This window comes from Solanum dulcamara, chromosome 4 (genome assembly GCF_947179165.1).
Source record: "Solanum dulcamara chromosome 4, daSolDulc1.2, whole genome shotgun sequence".
In the NCBI taxonomy this organism is placed as follows: domain Eukaryota; kingdom Viridiplantae; phylum Streptophyta; class Magnoliopsida; order Solanales; family Solanaceae; genus Solanum; species Solanum dulcamara.
The window spans coordinates 36,276,921-36,279,090 of record NC_077240.1 but is presented as its reverse complement, the minus strand read 5'-3'; the positions used below and the strand labels follow the sequence as shown (position 1 = coordinate 36,279,090).

Below are 2,170 nucleotides of genomic sequence, written 5' to 3'. Positions count from 1 at the left end.
ATTGATTTTGGTATCAAGTGGGATCAGCATTTTCCCTTAGCAAAGTTTGTCTACAACAACAGTTATCACTCCAGCATTCAAAGGGACCCATTAGAGGCATTGTATGATATGAGATGTCGATCTCCTACTTGGTGGTTTGATTCAGTTGAGAAGGACTCTTTAGACACGAACTAGAGATGCCATAGAGTAGGTTCAGGTGATCCAAGGTAGGCTCTTGATAGCCCAGAGTAGGTAAAAGAGATATAAGAATAGGAGAGTTCGATCATTAGAGTTCATGGAGGGTGACCACGTTTGGCTTCGAGTGTCGCCCATAAAAGCCATGATGCGGTTCAGAAAGAAGGGAAAGCTTAGCCCTCGATTTATTAGCCCATTTGAGGTTTTGGGGCGAGTGAGGGAAGTGGCTAACAAATTGGCCTTGCCACCTAGCTTATCAACGGTACATCCTGTATTTCATGTTTTTATGTACCGAAAGTATATTCTGTACAAGACTCATATGTTATCTCTTGACACGACAGAGTTGGGTTCAGATTTGACTTTTGAGAAGGAGCCCATAGTAATTCTTGATAGACAGGTCCGTAAGCTTATGACCAAGAACTTAGCTTCAATGAAGGTACAGTGGAGGCACCGTTCATTCGGAGAGGCATCTCGAAAGTCGGAGGATGATATGCGGGCCTGATATCCACACTTTTCGAGGTTTCAGGTACTTTTTTTTACTTTATGTTCGAAGAAGAATATGGTTTTTAGTGGTGGATGATGTAATAACCCTGAAGGTCATTTTTGATTTTTTTTGTAAAAAGACCATTTTATCCCCCCTCCCCCGAGAGTTTCTTCGAGTCATATTTGGTTGATATATGATGTTGGTTCCGTGATTTTCTTGAAAAGTTAAGATTTTTGGTAAACTTTGATAATTAGAGGTTTAGAATGATTCAAAAGTGGTATTTGAGGTCATTTATAGGTTTAAGTCTCATAATGGAATTCCATCGATTTCACCAGTTCTAGAACGTTGAAATTGGTCTAGGAGAGTTGATGGAATTGTATTTGGGGACATATCATGGATTTGAGGTGTTGAGTTGGAAATATTTGAGTTTTTGGCCAAAAGTTTAACTTTGGTCAATATTTGGGGATCGAATGTTCGAAATTGAATTCCAATGACTCCATTAGATTCGGAGGGTGATTTTAGGCCAAGGGAAAGTTCTTATGTATTTTTTGGAAGCTTTGAGGGCATTTTGGTCTTTTGAGGTATAAAGTTGGTTTAGCTGCGACTTTTTGGTTTCCAAATCAAGGAGACCTCGAAATTAAATTCTGATGTCGAGTTTAATAGGGTTGCATATATGATTTATCTATATGGGGTTCCGAATGAATTTTGAGGGTTGACTCCGAGATTTTGGGATTTGGTAGAGTTACTGGCTTCTGGTGACTGAAAGTCCTTCTCGCGTTCGCGAAGACTTGCCCACGTTCGCGGAAGCTTGGCCGCATTTGCGAAAGGAAGGATAATTGTCCCTTCTCTGTGTTTGCGGAGCTTATTTCGCGTTCGTGGTGGAACTTCTGGTTAGCCTCCGCATTTGCAGAGTTAGTGATATGCGTTCGCAGATAGCAAATGACCCCTGAATAGTGTAAAGTCAGGGTTTAGCCTATTTTCATCATTTTTGGTGATTTTGGAGCTCGGGGAGGCGATTTGTTAGTGGAATTTTGAGGGGGTACTTTGGGGTAAGTGATTCTAACCTCAAATCTTGATTACCTATTGATTATTTAAGATTTGGACCATGAAATTGAGGTTTTTGACTCAGAGAAATTGGGGTTTTTAAGAACTTGAATAGTTTCAATGTTTTGATGATTGTGAACTTGTTTTTAGTCCGAATCGACTTCCGTTTTCATTAGTAAATCCCAAATACTTTGAGGATGTTGTTCATGTATAAATTTTTGGAATTTTTTTCTCTTTTTTGAAATTGGGTTTTTTGGGCATTTCGAGTCAATCTCTGTTCAATTTTCAAAAATATGATTTGGGTATCGTTGGTTCCGTATTTTGATTAAGGATTCGAATTTGTATAGATTGTGTTGAATCAAAGTATATTCGGAAGGGAAAGGCTCATGTGGATTGATTGATCGCGCATTGTCTAAGGCAAGTGAATTCTTAAAACTCCGTGAATCTTTTAGAATCCCAAATTTCCCG

General features: G+C 39.2%; 1 protein-coding gene across 1 annotated transcript; it reads left to right on the top strand.

Annotated features, from left to right (window-relative positions):
• Positions 1-322: 322 nt before the first annotated feature.
• Positions 323-676, top strand: LOC129884193 (uncharacterized). Its single transcript, XM_055958534.1, has one exon. It carries the CDS (start codon positions 323-325, stop codon positions 674-676), a length of 354 nt encoding a protein of 117 aa, XP_055814509.1.
• Positions 677-2,170: the final 1,494 nt, after the last annotated feature.

What these genes read in the sequence shown, in the direction of transcription:
- LOC129884193 (XM_055958534.1), top strand. Translation starts at nt 323, where the DNA reads ATGCGGTTCAGAAAGAAGGGAAAGCTTAGCCCTCGATTTATTAGCCCA.